Consider the following 23,013-nt stretch of genomic DNA (forward strand, 5'->3'; position numbering starts at 1 on the left):
GTTAACAAACATAAAAGTGTATGTAAATGGTTGCCATGTGGTGACCACAGATATAAGTATACAGGACAAATAACACCACCGGCTGCCCTCATGTTTTCCAAAGGGATAGTTGTGGCTTGAGTTACAATTTCCAGTGACAGCATCTGACATATTTAAAAGGTGGTGTATCTCAAAACCTTTTCTATTTCCCTCTAGAAATGGAAATAGAAACTCTCTCTAGCCCCCCTTCACCCCACCCCAAACTCATCTCAGTTAAAGGTATCGGCGTTTACCCAGTTGCTCTGTGTGAAGCACTGGAGTCTTCCTTGCCTTCTCTCTACTCTGTGCACCCCTGAGTCCGTCAGCAAGTCCTGTCATCACTGCCCACAAAATACTTCCGGAATCTGTCCTCTTCTCTTCAGCTCCACACTGTCCCCCACTCCAATACAATCTAACCTCGTCTCTTGCCTGGATGATGGTTCTTCTACTATCTAGCGCCTCCTCCCTAACTTGCCTCCCAGTTGCTACTCCTGCCAGTTCCGCCACGGTCTCTTTTCCACGGAGATCTCTTTAAAATGTAAATCAGTTCACATCACTCCCTTGCTCAAACTCCTCCAAGGCTGAGGTTAAAGTTCACAGCCCTCACCAGGCCTACAAGGCCCTCCCTACATGGCCCGCCCCTCCAACTGCATCTCCTGCTCTGCTCACCCCTTTCTGGCTTTGCTGTTCCTTGCTCCCCTTAAGGCCCTTGTACTCGCCATTGGGGAGTAGTCTCCCAGTTTTTATTATGGCTCCATCCCCGGCTTTAGCAAGGCCTCCACTCAGCACCTTTTCTAAAGTAGCTGCCATGCCTGCCCCTCCCCACCCTGGCCAGCCCCTCTCTCCCCTTTGGCTGTTTCACTTTCCTTCCTGTCTGATGTTACGTATGTATTTGTCTAAACATTCATTTCCGTCTCCCCTACTAGACCGTCAGCTTCCTGGGCATGCTGTGGTGATCTATCCTGCAGACCCTCATTCTCGTAGCCATTGGCGTCGGGCAGATGCGACATCCCAAGAGCTTCTTGGAAGCCAAGAAGCTGGTGTAGCCGTCCCAGGCTTCCCAGGCCATCCTTCCTCCCTGGCTGGGGAAGCAAGGGCCTCCTGGACTCATTTCTCTCTGGCAGGAGGCCTGGTCCCCAGCCGTGGGTGTCTACAGGGGAGAGGGGCCACAGCACAAGCTGAGGGCAGCAGCTTGGCTGGCTAATACTGAACAGGTGGCAGGGTAAATGCCTGCCCCCTCCCCTGGGCCCTTTGCAGTAATCTGGTGAAGCCACTGGGAGCCCTACTGACACCTCAGAATCACAGTGTTACTGATCAGGGATGTGAGCCTGTTGTCTGGGGGGACTGAGGGGAGGGGAGTGGGTGGGCAAGCCAGTCTCCCTTCTGTCTTCCTTTCCTAACTTGGGATTTTGACCAGGTTGGGGTGGGATTCCCTGCCACCCAGGAAACCTCACTATTCCCTCCTTGGGCCTAGACCCAGCCTGCTGATCCAGGCTGTGTGTGTCAGTTGAGGGTGGGGTAGAGGGAGTTGCAGTGTGTGCCCTGAGGTTGACCCCAGGTTCTTCACATGGTTGTTCTTTTGGGGACGAGAGAAACTGGGGTTAGGCCAAACAGAGGCCTTGGTGCTGGTTGGGGATGGGGCCTGCAGAGTCTTAGTTACTGATTTCATTTTCAATAAGTTTAGGTTTGTTACCTTGGTTTCCCAATAAAAAAAATTAACTTCTAAAAAAAAAAAAGAGACTGTCTCATTGTTTCATTTCCCTGTGCCTGAAACAGTGCTTGCTTGGCATGTGGCAGATGCTTAATCAAAGCTTCCTCAATGAATGAATTCATTGATGATAAGGAAAAACTCAGATGACTCAAAAAGTACCTTTTGGTAAAATCAAAGCCACTGGAGTTGTAGATGCATGAGAAGAATTTGAATGAGATTGTTTCATAAAGTATAAAAGTGGGGAAAAAAAGCAGAATGTTCTTCAGAAGCAGATTAATTAACTGATTTTAAGTATGTGTGATAATAGAGTAAAATAAAGTAGATGTGTGAGTAGTTCATCTCCTTTCCCAAAAGTCTGGGTATTCAGGTTGGCCAGAAGGCTCTTGGGATCTTCTCTTTGGAAATCCGGGTTGCCTGACACGCACCTCCCACCAGGCCTCAATAGTCATTCTGTCCATCGGTCAGTCAGTCATTCCCAAGCTATCTGGGTCAAACCCAGCCCTAAGCTCGGGGCCACAGGGTAGGCAAGACACAGAAAGAGAAGGGAATCAGGCACATTGTGTCCACTGTATGCCAGGGACTCTGCCTGGCTTTCTCTGTCTTGTGGCTGACTTAGGAGCACCCGCTCCCACCCTCGCCCCGCCAACACACACACCTGATGGGGTGGCCCAGGCAGGGGTGAGGTCTGCAGCTTGGTCTGACCCTCCTACCCTTACCACCCCTGTAGGTCTCAGAGCTCATCTTTGTGTCCATCTATAGCTCCGAGTTCTGCATGAAGCTCTACGTGGACCCCATCAACTACTGGAAGGATGGCTACAACCTGCTAGATGTGATCATTATCATCATCATCTTCATCCCCTACAGTCTCCGCAAGATCAAGGGCAAGCACTACCCCTACCTCAACATCGCCGATGGCGTACAGTCCCTGCGCATTCTCAAGCTTATCCCCTATAGCCGCGGCATCCGGGTGAGTGGCGGGATGCCATGGTTCTGGGAGTGCAGGTGATAGGGCCCGTCTGCCCATCAGCTCCTGAAGAAATGATAATTCTGCTACTCTCATGCAGTGACTGAGTCCTCTTGTGTGACAGGTTGATGTTTACCTGTGTTCTCTCATTTAATCTTAAAACGATTCTAGGAAAGGTATTAGCTCCATTTTACAGATGAAGAAATTGAGACCCAAGGTCACTCAGCAGTTAGATGCTGGAGCTGAGCTTCAAAAGGTGTGTCTGACTCAAGACCATCTGATCTTTTCCTCTCTCCCATGTTGCAAAGTGACTGATTTTCTTATGGTCCAGACCCTTTGGACTACATGCCCAGGAGTCTCCAGCTTTTTGGTGGCTTCAGCCACTCACTGCTTTCCCCGAACGATTGAAAAATCTGCTGCTTCTCTTGATGGGAATGGTCTCATGACTTGTTCAGGCAGCTCTGGAAGTGCTGCTCCTGCTGAGAGGGCAGAGGGTGGCCAGTCTTTACTTGGCTCGGAGGTTTCAGAACAAATCTCAGAGGTGCCCCAAACGTGCCCTCAGGTGTCCATCCTGGACATGGTATGTTTGCCCTGGCTCTGGTCAGTACCCGTGCTTCTCCAGGAAGGGGCTGGTTTGGACCTATTTGACAAGTTAGGGTGTGTCAGCCTGTTCTGCTGAGAGGTTGCCCCTAGGCCAGCCTGGTGTCTGTCTGTCTAGGGCTTAGGTCCGACACTCAGGGAGCCCAAGGGAGCCCCAGGCCTGAGTGGAGAATAGGTGCATGTTAAAGAGCTCCCCCTCCTGCAGACCCCATGCATTCAGGTCTTGCTCTCACGTGGTCACATACCCATGTGTGTCCCCTCCCAGGATGGGAGCATGGTCCCATCCTCCTGCTTCTCTTCACGGCAAGGCTCCTGGAAGGGGTGTCTGTTTTCCCAGTCCCTCTTCCTTACCTGTCATTTGTGTCCGGGCTTCCTCCCTCCTCTCCCCTGTAACTAGCCCCTCTGAGGTTGCCAGCAGCTTCCTGTCACCGCTTTCTCCTGGTTTCCCTCCAGCCTCTTAGGCATAACTTCTCAGGTGCGTGTTTTCTTTGCCTTGCCCAGGACTGTGTCCTGAGCTCTCTTCTCTTCTCACTCTGTATTCTCTTTGGGTGACCTTTTGCACTTGTCAGGGGTCTTCACCTGCCCACGCCACTTTCTTTGAACTTCAGACCTAACTGCTTCCTGGATAGCTCACATACTCCTCAAACTCAACGTGTCTAAACCGGAAGTCTTCACTCTCCTCCCACCCCCACCCTCCAATCCCAAGACCTGGCTCCTCCTCCTGTATTTTGTCTGTTGGGGATGGGTGCCTCCTGTCAAGTCAACTGCCAAGTCATAAGTTTGAGTGTCGGCTTTGAGCTCTCTCTCTCAGAGTCCTACAGCCTGGCCTCCTGGATAGTTCTCGGCTTGTTCACATGTTTTCACTCCAACAGCCACCATTTTTTCTCCATCACCATTCACCTTTCCATGGGTTCCTGCAGTGGCTTCCCACACTACTGAGAGCCCTGGAGCGGAAATGCCTCAGCAGCTGGAGGAATCTCTAAAGTGCACCTCGAGTCATGGCACTACTCCTTTTACACTTGGGAGTGACTCCCCTTGTTCGTGGGCTAGAGGCAGACCCTATAATGTGTCCTAGAAGTGGGGAAGGGAGTGTCTGAGGTGCTGGCCTATGGAGTCTGTGTCAGGGAGGGATGAGAGTAAGGCAGGTGGACAGGAAAGAAGACTGGAGCTCTTTGGGAGGTGAGTGCCAGGTGGCGGGCACCTCGGAGTGAGGGAGTAATCAGACAGTGGGGGCTGTGCCCATTTTTTGGGGTATGGGGCACCAAGGGAGCAGGGGCCTGAAGTGATTCAAGGGTCGCTGGAGATGAGGAAGTCAAGGGACGAAGAGGCCTGGGGATTGGTGGATGTCCACAGAGATGCTGAAGGCCCCCAGGATGACAGCAGGGTGGGGTGGAGCCATTCCAAGATGCAACAGGGTGTGGGAAGGTGGAAGGTTGGCCCTGCCCAGAGGCAGGGGCTTTGCCCATGGAGGCTGGGGCTCCGAGGATAAAGTAGGGGATGGCCTCCTGAATCAGGTGGGTGGGGGATGAGCAGCCTCCCTCTAGAGGGCTGCCGGGGAGCGATGTCCTCAGGCAAGAGAGGGTTTACAGGGAAGGCCAGGAGAGAGATCACTGTGGAATGAAGGTGCCAGAGACCTGCGGGAGTCATGAGAGGAAGGTGGTGATGGTGGTGGGCTGAGGGAAAGGAAGTCCAGGGCTGTGCAGGGAGGAGGAAGCAGAAAGGACGGGTGGCAGGAGGGGCTTCCATCTTGGGGAGTGGGGGGAGGGGCAGTGACCCAGATTGTCCCTTGTGAGGCTGAGGGCACGAGCCACCTGCTGAGTGCATTGTGTTGTGGCAGCCTGGTCAGCGGGGAAGGCCTGGAGGTGCCAGGGTCTTGGTGCCCGGCAGGGATAGCCCAGGGATCCAGTGAAGGGCACACAGCCCTCCCCACTGGCCAAGGCCTATCCCAGAGCTCAGCCTGGCTTGCTTGGTGACCGAAGGCCTCTGCGTGGCCTTTGGTCCATGTGGTCACGCAGACACCCAAGGGCACGCAAACACAGCATGTTCATACGCATACAGTCCATGTTTGACCCCAAGGTCTTTCTGTCATTAAGCAGAGCCTTGTATCCAAAAGTTGTTCCCTGGGGAACCATCAGACCCCCTGGTTGTAGCTCTTCTATGGGTTTGGGGATGTCCCTGGACCCCCAGAGTGACTCTGGATTACATGCCCTCTGTACACCAGCCTGGCCAGCTGGCCAGGGGAGCTGGAGGTGCCAACGGTGGAGCCTTGCACCTCTGTGCTGATTTATATTCACTGAGGTCTAGATGAGGCTCTAACAGAGCTGCAGCTCAGTGCCCAGAGCTGGCACTCCGGCACATTCTTGACTCCTGTTCCCTGATGAATTAAGATGACATTCTGCTTTCCACCTCATGGCAATAAACCTGCACCATGAAGAAATAGTTTCTTGCTGTTTTGCACACAGAGAAGCTCTGTTAGCTGGGCAACCAAGGGCCACACTGTCCTTGTTCATCTGCATTTCAGCCTGAAGAACCACCTGCAGACACTGGGCTGCAAGTGAGAGCATCAGCCTCGCCTCCCTCCCTGCCTGCTCCTCTTTGGGGTGCATCACTTGCCACCCATCAGAGCGGCAGGGCCCGAGTACCTGCCCTGACAAGAGGTCCTCTCCATGCCCAGAATGCCCCAAGGCCAGGAGGGCAGCCCTAGCGTGATTCAGAGCCCAGGACAGCTGAACTGGGGGCTAGGAGTTGCTTCCCCAAAGAATTTGGGAATTCAGAATCAGGCACCTACTGGGGGCCAGGCTGTAGGTCTAGAAAGTGCAGGACTTCCTCAGGGAAGGAGCTACCAGCCTATGGGGATCTGGGTAAACATCCATGGGACTAGATTCCTTTTTTTTTTTTTTATACATCTTTATTAGAGTATAACTGCTTTACAATGTTGTGTTAGTATCTGCTGTACAACAAAGCGAATCAGCTATATGAATACATATATCCCCATATCCCCTCCCTCTTGTGCCTCCCTCCCACCCTCCCTACCCCAACCCTTTAGGTGGTCACAAAGCACCGAGCTGATCTCCCTGTTCTATGCAGCTGCTTCCCACTAGCTATCTGTTATACATTTGATAGTGTATATATGTCCATGCTACTCTCTCACTACATCCCAGCCTCCCTTTCCCCCACTGTGTCCTCAAGTCCGTTCTCTACATCTGCATCTTTATTCCTGCCCTGCCACTAGGTTCATCAGTATGATTTTTCTAGATTCCAAATATATGCTTTAGCATACGGTATTTGTTTTACTCTTTTTGAGTTACTTCACTCTGTATGACAGTCCCTAGGTCCATCCACCTCACTACAAATAACTCAATTTCATTCCTTTTTATGGCTGAGTAGTATTCCATTGTATATATGTGCCACATCTTCTTTATCCATTCATCTGTCAATGGACATTTAGGTTGCTTCCATGTCCTGGCTATTGTAAATAGTGCTGCAATGAACATTGGGGTGCATGTGTCTTTTTGAATTATGGTTTTCTCAGGGTATATGCCCAGTAGTGGGATTGCTGGGTCATATAGTAATTCTATTTTTAGTTTTTAAAGGAATGTCCATACTGTTCTCCATAGTGGTTGTATCAATTTACATTCCCACCAACAGTGCAGGAGGGTCCCCTTTTCTCCACACCCTCTCCAACGCTTATTCTTCCTAGATTTTTTGATGATGCCATCCTGACTGGTGTGAGGTGATACCTCATTGTGGTTTTGATTTGCATTTCTCTAATGATTAGTGATGTTGAGCATCTTTTCATGTGTTTGTTGGCAATCTGTATATCTTTTTTGGAGACATGTCTATTTAGGGCTTCTACCCATTTTTGGACTGGGTTGTTTGTTTTTTTGATATTGAGCTGCATGAGCTGCTTGTATATTTTGGAGATTAATCCTTTGTCAGTTGCTTCGTTTCCAAATATTTTCTCCCATTTTGAGGTTTGTCTTTTTGTCTTATTTTTGGTTTCCTTTGATGTGCAAAAACTTTTAAGTTTCATTAGGTCCCATTTGTTTATTTTTGTTTTTATTTCCATTGCTCTAGGAGGTGGGTCACAAAGGATTTAGCTGTGATTTATGTAATAGAGTGTTCTGCCAATATTTTCCCCTAAGAGTTTTATAGTGTCTGGCCTTACATTTAGGTCCTTAATTCATTTTGACTTTACTTTTGTGTATGGTGTTAGGAAGTGTTCTAATTTCATTCTTCTACATGTAGCTGTCCAGTTTTCCCGCACCACTTATTGAAGAGGCTGTCTTTTCTCCACTATAAATTCTTGCCTCCTTTGTCAAAGATAAGGTGACCATATGTTCGTGGGTTTATCTCTGGGCTTTCTTTTTTTTAATACTAACTTTATTTGTTTATTTATTTATGTATTTTTATATCTTTAATGGAGTATAATTACTTTACACTGTTGTGTTAGTTTCTGCTGCACAACAAAGTGAATCAGCTATATGTATACATATACCCCCATATCCCCTCCCTCTTGAGCCTCCCTCCCACCCTCCCTATCTGACCCCTCTAGGTCATCACAAAGCACCGAGCTTATCTCCCTGAGCTATGCAACATCTTCCCACTAGCCATCCATTTTACATTTGGTAGTGTATATATGTCAATGCTACTCTCTCACTTCATCCCAGCTTCCCTTTCGCCCGCTCTGTCCTCAAGTCCATTCTCTACATCTGCGTCTTTATTCCTGCCCGGCCACTAGGTTCATCAGTACCATTTTTTAGTTCCATATATGTGCGTTAGCATACGCTATTTGTTTTTCTCTTTCTTACTTACTTCACTCTGTATGACAGACTCTGGGTGCATCCACCTCAATACAAATAACTCAATTTCATTCCTTTTTACGGCTGAGTAATATTCCATTACATATATGTGCCACATCTTCTTTATCCATTCATCTGTCGATGGACATTTAGGTTGCTTCCATGTCCTGGCTATTGTAAGTAGTGCTGCAATGAACACTGTGGTACACGTGTCTTTCATTTTTATTTATTTTTTTAACATCTTTATTGGAGTATAATTGCTTTACAGTAGTGTGTTAGTTTCTGCTTTATAACAAAGTGAATCAGCTATACATATACATATGTCACCATATCTCCTCCCTCTTGTATCTCCCTCCCACCCTCCCTATCCCACCCATCCAGGTGGTCACAAAGCACCGAGCTGATCTCCCTGTGCTATGTGGCTGCTTCCCACTAGCTAGCTATTTTACATTTGATAGTGTATATATGTCCATGCCACTCCCTCACTTCGTCCCAGCTTACCCTTCCCCACCCCATGTCCTCAAGTCCATTCTCTACATCTGCGTCTTTATTCCTGTCCTGCCCCTAGGTTCATCAGAACCTTTTTTTTTTTTAGATTCCATATATATGTGTTAGCATATGGTACTTGTTTTTCTCTTTCTGACTTACTTCACTCTGTATGACAGACTCTAGGTCCATCCACCTCAGTACAAATAACTCAATTTTCTTTCTTTTTATGGCTGAGTAATATTCCATTGTATATATGTGCCACATCTTCTTTAGCCATTCATCTGTCGATGGACACCTAGGTTGCTTCCATGTCCTGGTTATTGTAAATAGAGCTGCAGTGAACATTGTGGTACATGACTCTTTTTGAATTATGGTTTTCTCAGGGTATGTGCCCAGCAGTGGGATTGCTGGGTCATATGGTAGTTCTATTTTTAGTTTTTAAAAAAATTTTACTTTATTTATTTATTTATTATACAGCAGGTTCTTATTAGTTATCTATTTTTACATGTTCGTTTATATATGTCCATCCCAATCTCCCAATTCATCCCACCACAACCACCCCCTCACTTTCCCCCCTTAGTGTCCATACACTTGTTCTCTACATCTGTGTCTCCATCTGCCTTGCGAACCGGTTCATCTATACTATTTTTCTAGATTCCACATATATGCGTTAATATACAATATTTGTTTTTCTCTTTTTGACTTGTTTCACTCTGTATGACAGTCTCTAGGTCCATCCACATCTCTACAAATGACCCAGTTTCGTTCCTTTTTATGGCTGAGTAATATTCCATTGTATATATGTACCACATCTTCTTTATCCATTCATCTGTCGATAGGCATTTAGGTTGCTTCCATGACCTGGCTATTGTAAATAGTGCTGTAATGAACATTGGGGTGCATGTGTCTTTTTGAATTATGGTTTTCTCAGGGTATATGCCCAGTAGTGGGATTGCTGGGTCATATGGTAGTTCTATTTTTAGTTTTTTAAGGCACCTCCATACTGTTCTCCATAGTGGCTGTACCAATTTACGTTCTCACCAACAATGCAAGAGGGTTCCCTTTTCTCCACACCCTCTCCAGCATTTGTTGTTCATAGATTTTCTAATGGTGCCTGTTCTGACCAGTGTGAGGTGATACCTCATTGTAGTTTTGATTTGCATTTCTCTAATAATTAGTGATGTTGAGCAGCTTTTCATGTGCCTCTTGGCCATGTGTATGTCTTCTTTGGAGAGATGTCTATTTAGGTCTTCTGCCCACTTTTTGATTGGGTTGTTTGTTTTTTTAATATTGAGCTGCATGAGCTGTTTATATATTTTGGAGATTAATCTTTTGTCTGTTGATTCATTTGCAAATATTTTCTCCCATTCTGAGGGTTGTCTTTTCATCCTGTTTATAGTTTCCTTTGCTGTGCAAAAGCTTTGAAGTTTCATTAGGTCCCATTTGTTTACTTTCGTTTTTATTTCCATTACTCTAGATCTTGTTGTGATTTATGTCAAAGAGTGTTCTTCCTATGTTTTCCTCTAAGAGTTTTATAATGTCCAGTCTTACATTTAGGTCTTTAATCCATTTTGAGTTTATTATGTGCATGGTGTTAGGGAGTGTTCTAATTTCATTCTTTTACATGTAGCTGTCCAGTTTTCCCATCACCACTTATTGAAGAGACTGTCTTTTCTCCATTGTATATCCTTTCCTCCTTGTCGTAGATTAGTTGACCATAGGTATGTGAGTTTATCTCTGGGCCTTCTATTCTGTTCCGTTGATCTATAGTCCTGTTTTTGTGCCTTGTTGTCTTGATTACTGTAGCTTTGTAGTATAGTCTGAAATCAGGGAGTCTGATTCTTCCAGCTCCATTTTTTTTTCCCTCAAGATTGCTTTGGCCATTCGGGATGTTCTGTGTCTCCCTACAAATTTTTTTTTTTTTTTGTGATACGCGGGCCTCTCTCTGTTGTGGCCTCTTCCATTGTGGAGCACAGGCTCCGGACTGCACAGGCTCAGCGGCCATGGCTCACGGGCCCAGCCCCTCCGTGGCACGTGGGATCTTCCCGGACCAGGGCACGAACCCGTGTCCCCTGCATTGGCAGGTGGACTCTCAACCACTGCGCCACCAGGGAAGCCCTCCATACAAATTTTACGATTTTTTTTCTAGTTCTGTAAAAAATGCCGTGGGTAATTTGATAGGGATTGCATTAATCTGTAGATTGCTTTGGACATTATAGTCATTTTCACAATATTGATTCTTCCAATCTAAGAACATGGTATATCTCTCCATCTGTTTGTGTCATTTTTGATTTCTTTCATCAATGTCTTATAGGTTTCTGAGTACAAGTCTTTTACCTCCTTAGGTAGGTTTTTTCCTAGGTATTTTATTCTTTTTGTTGCAATGGTGAATGGGTTGTTTCCTTAATTTCTCTTTCTGATCTTTCGTTGTCAGTGTATAGGAATGCAGGAGGTTTCTGTGCATTAATTTTGTTTCCTGCAACTTCACCAAATTCATTGATTAGCTCTAGTAGTTTTCTGGTGTCATCGTTAGGATTCTCTATGTATCGTATCATGTCATCTGCAAATAGTGACAGTTTTACTCCTTCTTTTCTGATTTGTATTCCTTTTATTTCTTTTTCTTCTCCTATTGCCTTGGCCATTACTTCCAAACCTATGTTGAATAATAGTGGTGAGAGTGGACATCCTTGTCTTGTTCTTGATCTTATAGGAAATGCTTTCAGTTTCTCACCATTGAGAATGATGTTTGCTGTGGGTTTGTCGTATGTGACCTTTATTATGTTGAGATAGGTTCCCTCTATGCCCACTTTCTGGAGAGTTTTTGTCATAAATCAGTGTTGAATTTTGTCAAAAGCTTTTTTCTGCATCTATTGAGATGATCATATGGTTTTTATTCTTCAGTTTGTTAATATGGTGTATCACATTGATTGACTTGCATATATTGAAGAATCCTTGTATCTCTGGGATAAATCCCACTTGATCATGGTGTATGATCCTTTTAATGTGCTGTTGGGTTCTGTTTGCTAGTATTTTGTTGAGGATTTTTGCATCTATATTCATCAGTGATATTGGTCTTTAATTTTCTTTTTTTTGTAGTGTCTCTGTCTGGTTTGGGTATCAGGGTGATGGTGGCCTCATAGAATGAGTTTGGGAGTATTTTGGAAGAGTTTTAGAAGGATACATGTTAGCTCTTCTCTAAATGCTTGATAGAATTCACCTGTGAAGCCATCTGGCCCTGGGCTTTTGTTTGTTGGAGGATTTTTTTTTTTTTGTGGTACGTGGGCCTCTCACTGTTGTGGCCTCTCCCATTGCGGAGCACAGGCTCCGGACGCGCAGGCTCAGTGGCCATGGCTCATGGGCCCAGCTGCTCCGCGGCACGTGGGATCTTCCCAGACCGGAGCACGAACCTGCGTCCCCTGCATTGGCAGGCGGACTCTCAATCACTGCGCCACCAGGGAAGCCCTGTTGGAGGATTTTTAATCACAGTTTCAATTTCAGTGCTCCTGATTGGTCTGTTCATATTTTGTATTTCTTCCTGATTCAGTCTTGGAAGGTTGTACTTTTCTAAGAATTTGTCCATTTCTTCCAGGTTGTCCATTTTACTGGCATATAGTTGCTTATAGTAGTCTCTCACAATCCTTTGTATTTCTGCAGTGTCAGTTGTTACTTCTCCGTTTTCATTTCTAATTATTTTGATTTGAGTCTTCTCTCTTTTTTTCCTGATGAGTCTGGCTAATGGTTTATCCATTTTGTTTATCTTCCAAAGAACCAGCTTTTAGTTTTATTAATCTTTGCTATTGTTTCCTTCATTTCTTTTTGATCTATTTCTGATCTGATTTATGATTTCTTTCTTTCTGCTAGCTTTGGGTTTTTTTTTTGTTCTTTCTCTAACTGCTTTAGGTGTAAGGTTATGTTGTTTATTTGAGATTTTTCTTGTTTCTTTTTCTTTCCTTTTTTTTTTTGGCTGTTTTGGGCCTTCGTTCCTGCACGTGGGCTTTCTGTAGTTGCAGCGAGCAGGGGCTACTCTTCATTGCAGTGCACGGGCTTCTCATGGCAGTGGCTTCTCTTGGTGTGGAGCATGGGCTGTATCTAGGCGCACAGGCTTCAGTAGTTGTGGCCCAAGGGCTTAGTAGTTGTGGCTTGCGTAGCACAGGGGCTTAGTTGCTCCGTGGCATGTGGGATCTTCCCGGACCAGGGATCAAACTCGTGTCCCCTGCATTGGCAGGTGGATTCTTAACCACTGTTTCACCAGGGAAGACCCTCTTATTTCTTGAGGTAGGATTGTATTGCTGTCAACTTCCCTCTTAGAACTGCTTTTGCTGCATCCCATAAGTTTTGCGTCATTGTGTTTTCATTGTCATTTGTTTCTAGGTAGTTTTTGATTTCCTGTTTGATTTCTTCAGTGATCTCTTGGTTATTTAGTAGCATGCTGTTTAACCTCCATGTGTTTGTATTTTTTACCATTTTTTTCCCTGTAATTGATATCTAGTCTCATAGCGTTGTGGTCGGAAAAGATGCTTGATACGATTTCAATTTTCTTAAATTTACCAAGGCTTGATTTGTGACCCAAGATGTGATCTATCCTGGAGAACGTTCCATGTGCACTTGAGAAGAAAGTGTATTCTATTGTTTCTAGATGGAATGTCCTATAAATATCAATTAAGTCCATCTGATCTAATGTATCATTTAAAGCTTGTGTTTCCTTATCTATTTTCTGTTTGGATGATCTGTCTATTGGTATAAGTGAGGTGTTAAAGTCCCCTGCTATTATTGTGTTACTATCGATTTCCACTTTTATGGCTCTTAGCATTTGCCTTATGTATTGAGGTGCTCCTATGTTGGGTGCATAAAGATTTACAATTGTTATATCTTCTTCTTGGATTGATCCCTTGATCATTATGTAGCATCCTTCCTTGTCTCTTGTAATAATGTTTATTTTAAAGTCTCTTTTGTCTGATATGAGTATTGCTACTCCAGCTTTCTTTTGATTTCCATTTGCATGGAATATCTTTTTCCATCCCCTCACTTTCAGTCTGTATGTGTCCCTTGGTCTGAAGTGGGTCTTTTGTAGACAGCGTATAAACGGGTCTTGTTTTTGTATCCATTCAGCCAGTGTATGTCTTTTGGTGGGGGCATTTAATCCATTTACATTTAAGGTAGTTATTGCTATGTATGTTCCTATTATCATTTTCTTAATTGTTTTGGGTTTGTTATTGTACGTCTTTTCCTTCTCTTGTGTTTCCTGCCTAGAGAAGTTCCTTTAGCATTTGTTGTAGAGCTGGTTTGGTGGTGCTTAGTTTTCTTAACTTTTGCTTGTCTGTAAATGTTTTAATTTCTCCTTCAAATCTGAATGAGATCCTTGCTGGGTAGAGTAATCTTGGTTGTAGGTTCTTCCCTTTCATCATTTTAAATATGTCCTGCCACTCCCTTCTGGCTTGCAGAGTTTCTGCTAAAAGATCAGCTGTTAACCTCATGTGAATTCCCTTGTATGTTATTTGTTGCTTTTCCCTTGCTGCTTTTAATATTTTTTCTTTGTATTTAATTTTTGACAGTTTGATTAATGTGTGTCTTGGCGTGTTTCTCCTTGGGTTTATCCTGTAAGGGACTCTCTGCGCTTCCTGGATTTGATTGACTATTTCCTTTCCCATGTTGTGGAAGTTTTCGACTGTAATCTCTTCAAGTATTTTCTTAGACCCTTTCTTTCTCTCTTCTTCTTCTTGGACCCCTATACTTCGAATGTTGGTGCGTTTAATGTTGTCCCTGAGGTCTCTGAGACTGTCCTCAGTTCTTTTCATTCTTTTTTCTTTATTCTGCTCTGCATTAGTTATTTCCACTATTTTATCTTCCAGGTCACTCATCCGTTCTTCTGTCTCAGTTATTCTGCTATTGATTCCTTCTAGAGTATTTTTAATTTCAATTACTGCATTGTTCATCACTGTTTGTTTGCTCTTTAGTTCTAGCTCCTTGTTAAACGTTTCTTGTGTTTTCTCCATTCTATTTCCAAGACTTTGGATCATCTTTACTATCATTACTCTGAATTCTTTTTCAGGTAGACTGCCTGTCTCCTCTTCATTTGTTAGGTCTGATGGGTTTTTACCTTGCTCCTCATCTGATGCATATTTCTCTGTCTTCTTATTTTGTTTAACTTACTGTGTTTGGGGTCTCCTTTATGCAGGCTGCAGGATCGTAGTTCCTCTTACTTCTGTTGTCTGCCCCCAGTGGGTGAGGTTGGTCCAGTGGCTTGTGTAGGCTTCCTGGTGGGGGTGACTAGTGCTTGTGTTCTGGTGGGTGGGGCTGTATCTTGCCCCTCTGATGGGCAGTGCTGCATCTGGTGGTGTGTTTTGGGGTGTCTGTGAACTTAGTATGACTTTAGGCAGCCTGACTGCTAGTGGGTGGGGTTGTGTTCCTGTCTTGCCAGTTGTTTGGCATGAGGCGTCCAGCATTGGAGCTTGCTGGCCCTTGGGTGGAGTCGGGTCGTAGTGTTGGGGTGGAGACCTCTGGGAGAGCTCTCATCGATTAATATTCCATGGGGCTGGGAGTTCTCTGGTGGTCCAACATCCTGGACTCAGCTCTCCCACCTTGGAGGCTCATTCCCGGGACTAGATTTCTGAACCTTCTAGACTGCAGAATAATGGAGCCTGTCTGGATAGTGCTTGAAGAACGTGGCCAAGACCAGCGGTCAGGAGTCAGTCCCACACAGGCTTCCGGAGAGCGTGACTTTTGCTGCACGGCTGTTCTCGAGGCTGCTTGGCTTTGACCTCGGGTGGCACTGGGCCTGTGCACTAGCCTGGAAGTGGGAGACCCAACCGGGGCCTCTCCCTCATCCTTCCAAGGTACCTCAGGTTCTTCCACGTGGCCCTGCCCCTCCGCACCCTGAAGATGTCACCTGCAGACTGTGTCCCATTGCAGCCTTTTTCATGAGTTCTTACCTCTTCAGTCTTAGCAGTCTTGGGAAAGAAGTTCTGTCTCTCTTGCAGGATTGGAGGCAATTTTTTTACAGCTCAGTTCTTTTGGAATTAATCCCTTAACACTGATTTTTCTTCCCTCAAGGAGGGGAGGGGGGCGTCGGGTATGCATTCACCCTTGCAGGTAGCTGCCAAAGTGGTCCACATACAGGGCAACCAGCCCCAGTGCTCCTGGGTTGTCTCTCTGTTTTGCACTTTACCCCAGACTGTCAAAACTTCACTGTCCTGTGTCCCAGCTCCACCAGTACCTCCCTTCCTACTGCTAAGTCAATAAATAGTATCTTGGCTTAGAAAGAGGTGCTTTTGTGGTTGACTGTGGTGGCGCAAGGCAAGGGGCTGGAGAATGTGTTCCCGCTCTGCCGTTCTAGCAGAGTGTGACTGTGACCAAGGCATTTTGCTTCTTTGAGCCTCTGATCCTGCATCTTGAAATGGGAACATCTTCCTACCTTGACATGGTATCTGTGACAGTATCAAGGTAGCTGAACACGTATATGCAAGACTCCAGGGCATGGAGAAGGAACGATGAGGCATGGGAGATAAGACAAACACCCATCTCATGGGGGAAGACTGAGGTCCCAAGGTGGAGACCTGCCTGTGAAATGGGGCCCAGAAGAATTGAGAAATCCTGTTCCTCTCAGCCTTCTTCATTCCCACTCCCAGGGTGGTTCCCATACTCCTCCTTGGCCTGGAAGAGCATTCAGGGCTGGCGCCCAGCTGAGGGGTGGGAGCAGGGCACCTTAGGATGACCACAGAGGCAGGCTGGGGTTCAAGTGGAGTGCTTAGTGGTGCTGATGGGGAGACTGCACGAGACCTGGGACACCATGGGTGATCCACCCGTGGGCAACTGAGCGTGGATGCCAGGCACTGATGAACCACTCTTAGGTTGGTCCAGCCCTCAGTCTGGGCACAGTTCCCATTCATTCACTCATTCATTCATCCAGCCATTTATGGAGCATCTGCCATGTGCCAGGCAAGGCACTGGATTCTGGGGCAGCTGGTGTCGGGACGGGCTGGACCCCTGTCCTCTGAGTCCAACCCAGCCTTGCAGCCTGGCCTAGTCCCAGTGCCTGTGCCTTGCAGACACTCATCAGCGCCATGGGGCAGACAGCCTGCACCGTGGCCTCCGTGCTCGTCCTGCTCTTCGTCCTGATGTACGTCTTCGCTGTCCTGGGCTTCTGCTTATTTGGAGTTCCAGAGAGTGCTGACCTGAAAAACTGGGGGAACCTGGCTCTGGCCTTCTTTACCCTCTTCAGCTTGGCCACGGTACCGTGTTTGGGAGCCGCGGTAGGGGCAGGGGACTTGAGAAGGGACTGGCAGCTGGTGTGGGCGTGTGGACATGCTGGGCCTCACTTGGGGGCCTTTCCCATGTTCAGACACTTAGCTGGTCTGGGGAAGCTGGGGGCTGGCCTCCTAGGACTAAGGATAGGCCAGTGCCCTGGCCACAAGATTATCTCTAATCTTGTGACTCCCTAGAGCATCCTTATTTGTCCCACAGGGGTGTAGAACTTTCAAAAAGTTTTCAAAAGACAATTCATTCAGATTAAGTTGAATTTAGAAGGGAAACCCATGTCACAGAGCCTTTTTGGGAACAGGCTGTCACAAAGCCACCCAGAAGAAGCCTGCAAAGCCCAAGTCTCAGAGTCTAGATTCTGTTGGACTCTGGAAGGATCGGGGTCTCTCCAAAGGAGGGCAGAGAGGCATTGTCCTTTGGGGAGGGATGGAAGGCCTTTTGGAGGAGAGCCCCTAGGGCGCCTTGATCAGCAGCGCCCCCACCCAGTGGTGCCGTGCAGCTCCAGGCCAGCACGTGTGCCCTGGAGTCAGAGCGTTAGGGGCTGTCGTAGGGCTGATGTGGAAGGAAGCCGGCCTGCTCCTCGGCGGGGCTGGGGCTCCCCACGGTGGGTGAGAGGAGGCCTGCCGCTCTGGGCCTAGGCGCTCAGCGTACCCTGCCTTGCCTGAGCAGGTCGATGGCTGGACAGACCTGCAGCAGCAGCTGGACGCCCGGAATTTTACTCTGAGCCGTTCATTCACCATCATCTTCATCTTGCTTGCCTCCTTCGTCTTCCTCAGCATGTTCGTGGGTGTGATGATCATTCACACGGAGGTGAGGTGGTGCTTGTAAGGATGGGGGAGTGGTAAGTGTGGCAGGCAGATGGGCCAAGTCTCGGACACTGAGCGATCTCCCTCCTGAAGTGGAGGGGGGGGTGACCAGGCTCTACCGCAGCCTGACTCTTTTCCCTGAGCCCTGCATTTTCCCTCCCTCAGGATGGTGGCCTGCAGGGTAGGTGCTTAGGAAGTCACTGCAGCTACAGTTGGCAGCTTGAGCTGGGGGCTGGCCTGTGAGGGGATCCTCCTGCTGAGGGGCCGGAGCAGCAGTGGAAGACTGGGGAAGAAGGAAGACGGGAGTGGTGCGCACTGAGAGCCCATATCTTACCTCCATCCTCCCACCCTCTAGGACTCTGTCAAAAAGTTTGAGCGGGAGCTGATGCTAGAGAGACACATGACACTCATGGAAGAAAAGCATGTGATTTTGAAGTGGCAGCAGGAGGAGGTCAGCAAGCTGATGCAGACGCAGGTAGGTGGTCTCCATGGGCCGGCGGACAAGCAGAGGGGCAGTCAGGGCTGAAGGAACGGCCAGGAAGATGGGCCTGGGGGCCTGCGTGGAGGGCGGGTGGCCTTAGGCATCTGTGGCACTTGGTAAGTCAGCTACTCACCCCCCCTGTACTTTTCAGAGTCTGACGTTATTCTCTGTATTTTTATGTTCCTCTGGACCTCTTCAAGTGTTGAGTGTTGCGATTATCATATTTCCCTCCTTCATGGGCAAAACTCCATTGCTGGGCCCCTTGCCTGGAGCACTCTTGTTCCTGAGGACTCGCTGGGTGCCAAGCAGGCTTCGTCCCCGTCCGCTGAGTGGGCGAGGCCACGGAGGCCCCGACAGGTGTTACTAACCTCAGTTTTTCTAAACTGGAACAAGAGTGAGCACAGTGGGCTGGAGATTTTCTCTCAAGCATGATACAACTGTGAGGGGCTGGAGGAGCGTCCTCTCTTTTCGGCCGAAGTGCTCTGAGCTGCCGGGGTGCTCGGCCGGGTCGTGAACAGCATGCTGCCCCTTTCTCCGCCAAGTGGCTGGTGCCTTCCTCCTCAGCCTCCTCTCTGAGGTGGAGATGCCCGCCTGTCTCGGTGTGCCCAAGGTTTGTCCAGAACAGGGTGAAATGCTGAGCCACGCTCAGGCTCTCACCGATTCCTTCCCGTGTCACCTGTCCTCACGTCAGGGATGGTGGCTCACCAGGTGACCTCAGTCAGGGGGGTCCAGGCCCAGAAGGGGTTGGGGTGAACTGTGATTGGACTCAGGACTCATCCTGGGGCCAGGGTCAGGCCTCTGCCTGGCCCCCACGTGGAGGGGCCCCAGGTCTCTGTGCAGCCCGGTCACTACCTCCTCATCCTTGCTCTCTTTATGCTTCCCTCTCTAGAAGAATGTTGACCACAAAAGTTCCACTGAGCTGGTGGAGAAGTTTAAGAAGACCCTGCGGCACACTGACCCCATGGTCTTGGATGATTTTGGCACTAGCCTACCCTTCATTGATGTCTACTTGTCCACTCTGGACAACCAGGATGCTACCATCTACAAGTCAGTCCCAGCTCCGCTGACCTGGCCCCAGGCCCAGGGGGGCAATGGCTGATGTGCAGGGCGGGTCGGGCGAGGCCCTTCCTGGCGGTGTGCAGGGGCTGGGCTGCTGTGCGGACGGGCCTGTGGCTGGGGGAGACTCCACCCACTGGCCTCCCCAGCCCACCCTGACCTGTTTTTAAATATTGGCTCCTCTGACTCTCCAAGACCCTCCTCACCAAGCACTTTTCAGAGGGCCGAGAGAACGCTGCTGGCTGGCAAGTCAGAAGCTGAAGCCCCTGGCTTGGTGCTGTGTGACTCTGGCAAAGTCTTTGTCCCTTTCCTACCCGGCACAGGAGGGGCTGACTATGGAAGCAATGTGTGTGAAGCTCTGAGCTTGGCCTGGCCCAGGGCTATGCTCGGTGTGAGTTAGCTGGGGTCCTTCTGGCCATTACTTGCAGGAAGGGGAGGTGCACGATTAGCCTGGTTTCTCAACAAAAGCTGCCTTGAGGGCTTCGCAGACAGGAGGAACTAAAAGGAGGGGATCTAGGGATGACCAGTGTTGGCCCAGGCGTGGACCAGGCAGCGTCTGGGCACCTCCACGGGCTCACCTCGCTCCGAGCCCAGGAGTCTGTTGCCTCCCACCTGACACATGCGGTGAAACGACTTTACTCCTGGGGCCACAGGTAGAGGGGCACAGCCGGGCTCCCAGCCCAGCCCTATGTGGCTCTGAAGTCCTCGCTCTTCCGTGACCCCACACCTACCAGGAGTGGTGAACGTGCGGGTGCGAGAGTGCCGTGGGCAGGGCCAGGGCGGCATGGAGCCCACTCGTGAGCTCAGGCCTCCTCTCCTCCTCCATTTCCAGGCTTCAGGAGCTGTACTACGAGATCGTGCACGTGCTGAGCCTGATGCTTGAAGACTTGCCCCAGAGGAAGCAGTCCCAGTCCTTGGAGAAGGTCGAGGAGAAGTAGTGGGTGTGGGCACCCAGGCACCGAGGGCCTCCCAGGCTGTGACACCCTGTCCCGCCAACTAAACACAGGTTTTCTGAGTTGGCCTCTTCACGGTTGCTGTGATCATGGCATTTCTCCACCTTTGGGAATTGGGCCTGAGTAGATGCCCATGAAGTCTGATTCCTCCCTCACATGACACAGCCAGACCTTGGGAGTAGGGAGTGGGGAGAGGGAGGCTCAAGGCCCCCCCCTGACCAGAAGACACACCTAGGGTCCACACTGGCTCTCTCCTCCTTTGACCCCAGCATCAAGGACCCACCGGGTTCCTGGGAAAGCCACCTGAGGACCCCGGACCGAGAAGGGCTTCCAGCCGCCCCATAAGAGTGCGTGGCTCCTTTGAGCTGGTGTGGCCCTACTGATCCTGGAAGCTCTGCTGCCCTCATCTTTGTGTGTGTGCCCACACCTGGCAGAGCTACAGCTCTCTCTGTGCACCCAGAGCCCTGGAGGCCCCTCTTTGGGGTTCTACTCTGCTTCTCCCAGGCTCACAGTGATGGTGGTGCCCCAGGGGTGCAGCCGTGACTGGAAGGATACTGTTGTGTGGCGTGCAGTTCAGGGGGGCACCTCATGCAGGGGCCAGAGGAGTGGCAGTATCGGGCGCTTTGGGCTGCTCCCTCCCCTTTAGTTAGAACTCTTTACTCGAAAGGTGGCATTTTTCTGTGTCGTCCCTGGCCACATGACTGCCACAGCTGGCAAGGTCCTGGCGCCATCCCGGCCCAGCCACCACGGAGCCATCTGAAGGCCCAGGTGGGGCAGGGTGGCTGGTACCCCTTGCTCCCGACTGGCCAGACCAGAGGCCCGGCAGTGCCCCCTCTGCTCCCATTTCTGGGGAGTGTTCTTGAGGCCTGTCACCTTGGCGGTGCCCTATTCTTAGAGGAGACATGAGTTCTGGGTTGAGCTGTGGGTGGGAAGCCAGCATCTGTAGCTGGGTGCCCAGGCCCACCCTGGGGAGTCAGGTCAGTAGAAAACATGTAGAATTGAGAATGGCTGGACAAGGGTCCCATGGGGGTCCCGTGGGCTCCAGGCCTGGATGACGGCACCCCTGAAGCCAGAGGACAAGGGCTGGTGGAAGCCTTTACTCGTGGTTTCATTCACCCGACTACTATTTCCTGAGCTGTGCAGGGTGCTGGGGGTTCTGTGACGAGAAAGCCACAGTCTCGTCCTGGCCCTCTTGGTGCCCACGGTTATCTAGGGGAGACAGTCATCCGGCCAGAACGGATGAGAGAAAATTTCCCTGAGGAAGTGATAATAATTGTGTGAATGCAGAGAGCATGTGTCTTCTAAGATACTCAGATCATTTCCATTTGCAAATGATCGCACTCAGGACCAAACTGAGAACTGTGTGAAACGGTGCCAAGAAGGATCGCTCTGGAGCGTGAGACCCATCGCCGTGCAGTGGGGGAGCCCTGTGAGGGCAGGGCGTCTGGCCTCGCTCCTTCCTCGGGTGGAGAGAACTTCGTGCCAGTGCCCTGGGAGGTGGCCCTGAAGTAAGCGGGGTGTGCACCCGGTACCTAACTGTGAAGGGGGCGACTCTTGGCTGGGGGCTTCCGGGGGGGCTCTGGTGGGTGCAGCCCAGTCAGCCCAGGATGCAGGCCTCAGGCAGTGGCTCCGATTCAGGACTGGGATAAAGCAGACGTTGCCAACTGCCCACACTGGATGTGCCAGTGTTGCATGGGGGAATGCGGAAACATCTCCGCCTGCTGTCACTAGGAATCGTGGGAGTTGCCCTAGGCCTCTGGGAGTGAACAAAAGATTTAAAAACTTCTGCAGGGAGGCAAGTTAGTGAGTACCATGGTTTTAGAGTCAGGAAACTTGGATTCCTTAATCAGGCGACCTCGGGCAAGGTGTCTGGTCTTTTGAAACCTCAGCTATTTCGTCTGAGAAATGGGCTGATAAAACTGTTCAGCTATAAAGATCAAATAAAATACATGTGACAGTGTAAAAAAAAAAAGAGACACAGTCAACTATGGTTCGTGCTTCCTGGCTGTCAGCTCTGCCTCTGCTGTGAGGCCAGCTGCCGTGGGCTTTCCTGATCAGGGGCTGAGAGGGACTGGGCCAATGACGAGGTGGCTGGGGCGGGGGGGTGGGAGTGGTGAAAGCGTGGAGCTGAGAGCAGGAAGCAGAGATCAGGAACCTGGGGCTGGGTAGGGGGGAATGCGTGTCCAGGTGGAGCTGGTATGGGATGGCCGGTTGCACCTGCAGGGCCCGGTCCCAGCAGGGAAGCCCAGGCACGGGCTGTGGGGCTGTGGTGTGGGAGGGCAAGCTTCCTTTAAGGGCACAAGCAGAAGGCTTTCACAGAGCAGGGAGCTGGGAGAGGGTGATGTGCAGACGGCTGGCTCAGCACTGCTGGCAGAACAAGCCACTGGATATTTGGTGTAAAGTCCCAGAGCAGCATTTCTGTTTGGCTCTCTTTGCCTGCAGAGCAAACACTGGCAGATTGGAATTCCCACTTGGGCTCTCACCAACTCAAACAGGCTTGGCCAAGGCTTTCAATTGATTTGCTTGGGGCAGAAGTGGCTCTGCTTGCCCAGGCCTGGCTGTGGAAAGCAGGACCCTCCTCCTCCTTCCCCCAGCGTCGGGATCCAGCAGAGCTGTCCCCAAATGGCTCGCCCACCTCCATCCTGCCAGCTGGGTGGTTTGGGGCTGCAGTGGGATACCCGGGACCTGGGTCTGAGTCTTCTGGTCACACCCAGGCCCTCCCCCAGCTCTTGTAAGAAGGATATGGAATCCAAGTCTAGAGGTGTTTGGAAGGTGGCTGGATTTTGGGGTTTTTTTTAAACTGCTTGTTGATTCCACCAGCAGGAAGCAGTCTCTATAATATGGAAATCCAGGCAGGACTGAGACTATAAGTGCTCC

General features: G+C 49.4%; 1 protein-coding gene across 1 annotated transcript in view; it reads left to right on the top strand.

Annotated features, from left to right (window-relative positions):
- Positions 1 to 22,224, top strand: part of CATSPER3 (cation channel sperm associated 3) — a 47,044-nt gene extending 24,820 nt beyond the window's left edge. Inside the window, exons 3-8 of the mRNA XM_033853191.2 lie at positions 2,457 to 2,696; positions 16,630 to 16,812; positions 17,510 to 17,650; positions 18,002 to 18,121; positions 19,017 to 19,174; positions 20,016 to 22,224. Of these exons, the coding sequence (XP_033709082.1) occupies positions 2,457 to 2,696; positions 16,630 to 16,812; positions 17,510 to 17,650; positions 18,002 to 18,121; positions 19,017 to 19,174; positions 20,016 to 20,121 (948 nt within the window). The 3' untranslated portion in view covers positions 20,122 to 22,224. The remainder of the gene's footprint in view (positions 1 to 2,456; positions 2,697 to 16,629; positions 16,813 to 17,509; positions 17,651 to 18,001; positions 18,122 to 19,016; positions 19,175 to 20,015) is intronic.
- Positions 22,225 to 23,013: the final 789 nt, after the last annotated feature.

The sequence above is a fragment of the Tursiops truncatus genome, chromosome 3, assembly GCF_011762595.2.
Source record: "Tursiops truncatus isolate mTurTru1 chromosome 3, mTurTru1.mat.Y, whole genome shotgun sequence".
Classification (NCBI taxonomy): domain Eukaryota; kingdom Metazoa; phylum Chordata; class Mammalia; order Artiodactyla; family Delphinidae; genus Tursiops; species Tursiops truncatus.